Source organism: Etheostoma spectabile, chromosome 24 (genome assembly GCF_008692095.1).
Source record: "Etheostoma spectabile isolate EspeVRDwgs_2016 chromosome 24, UIUC_Espe_1.0, whole genome shotgun sequence".
Taxonomy (NCBI): domain Eukaryota; kingdom Metazoa; phylum Chordata; class Actinopteri; order Perciformes; family Percidae; genus Etheostoma; species Etheostoma spectabile.
Window position 1 is genome coordinate 693,288 of NC_045756.1, and position 1,098 is coordinate 694,385.

The 1,098-nt window shown below is 44.9% G+C and overlaps 1 protein-coding gene across 2 annotated transcripts in view; it reads right to left on the reverse strand.

Annotated features, from left to right (window-relative positions):
- cybb (cytochrome b-245, beta polypeptide (chronic granulomatous disease)) overlaps positions 1-1,098 on the reverse strand; it is a 21,139-nt gene that overhangs the window by 9,043 nt on the left and 10,998 nt on the right. For both annotated transcript variants that reach the window (XM_032505960.1, XM_032505959.1), the window contains exon 7: positions 595-776. In XM_032505960.1, coding sequence (XP_032361851.1) covers positions 595-776 — 182 coding nt within the window. The remainder of the gene's footprint in view (positions 1-594; positions 777-1,098) is intronic.

The window sequence follows — 1,098 nt, forward strand, 5'->3', positions numbered from 1 at the left end:
AAACTTTTAAAAAACACCTCAAGACGCTTCTTTTTAGACAAGCTTTTAACCGGCAGTATGGCTCAGTATTTTATGGGTTGCTGTTTTATTTTTACTGTGAAGCACTTTGTGACCCTTCTTGTCTGTGAAAGCTGCGTTATAAAGTTTACTTACTTACTTTTACTTACTAATACACGTGTAAGGGCTGTCAAGTTAACAAAATCCAACGGTTGGTGAACGCTGTCTTATTTGCCGATAGTCAACAAGGAGAACATCGGTCAATAGGATATTCTGCCAATAGATCAGTGAATCCTCAGAACATATATCTATCTCATTTTCCCATTTTTGAGCCCAAATCCAAGGAAATGGTGGATTTGGTTGAAATGTGAAAGAACGGCAGCAAAAAACAACTAATGAATCACTTAATTGTCATTGGCTACCTGCCTACTGGCAGTAGATTGGCAGTTTGACCCGCATTTGGCACGTAGTCGGGTTATGATTTCAGCCCTGGCTGCTAGTAACTGTACCTTCACACGTCATCTCGGTGCTTCTTACACTCAATCATGTGTATCTTGGTCTGACTGAATGTTACATGTAGTTTTTGTGCCTTCTCACCCAAAGCCGTGGAACACCAGGCCGATGAAGAAGATGACGAAGAGGTGGTGTGTGTACCAGAAGACCTCGAAGTAGGACCTGCGGATCACCTCCATGGATGAAGTGATGATGAGGATGAGGGCCAGCGTGATGACCACGCCCGTCAGACCGGCGATGGTGGTGAACATGACGATGGTAGGACTCTGCACGGAAAACACACAGCACGCAATGTCAGTGTCAGTTTTACGTCTAAGGCACATTTAAAAACAACAGTTGACCAAAGAGTCGAACGGGGTCGATGTCAAATACATAAATAACAAGAGTAACAATGACTCCAACCAACGTGAATCACAGGGAGACAAACAACAACACTTTAAAACATCAGAATCCAGGTTAACGAGCCCCCCCCCCCCCCCCCACCCCCCCCACCCCCCACACCATGCATATTGAAAGCTGCAGACCCATACAAAAACGGTTTAACATCGCTGCTTAACAGGCACCTTTTGCAGCCTTCTAACCCTCGCA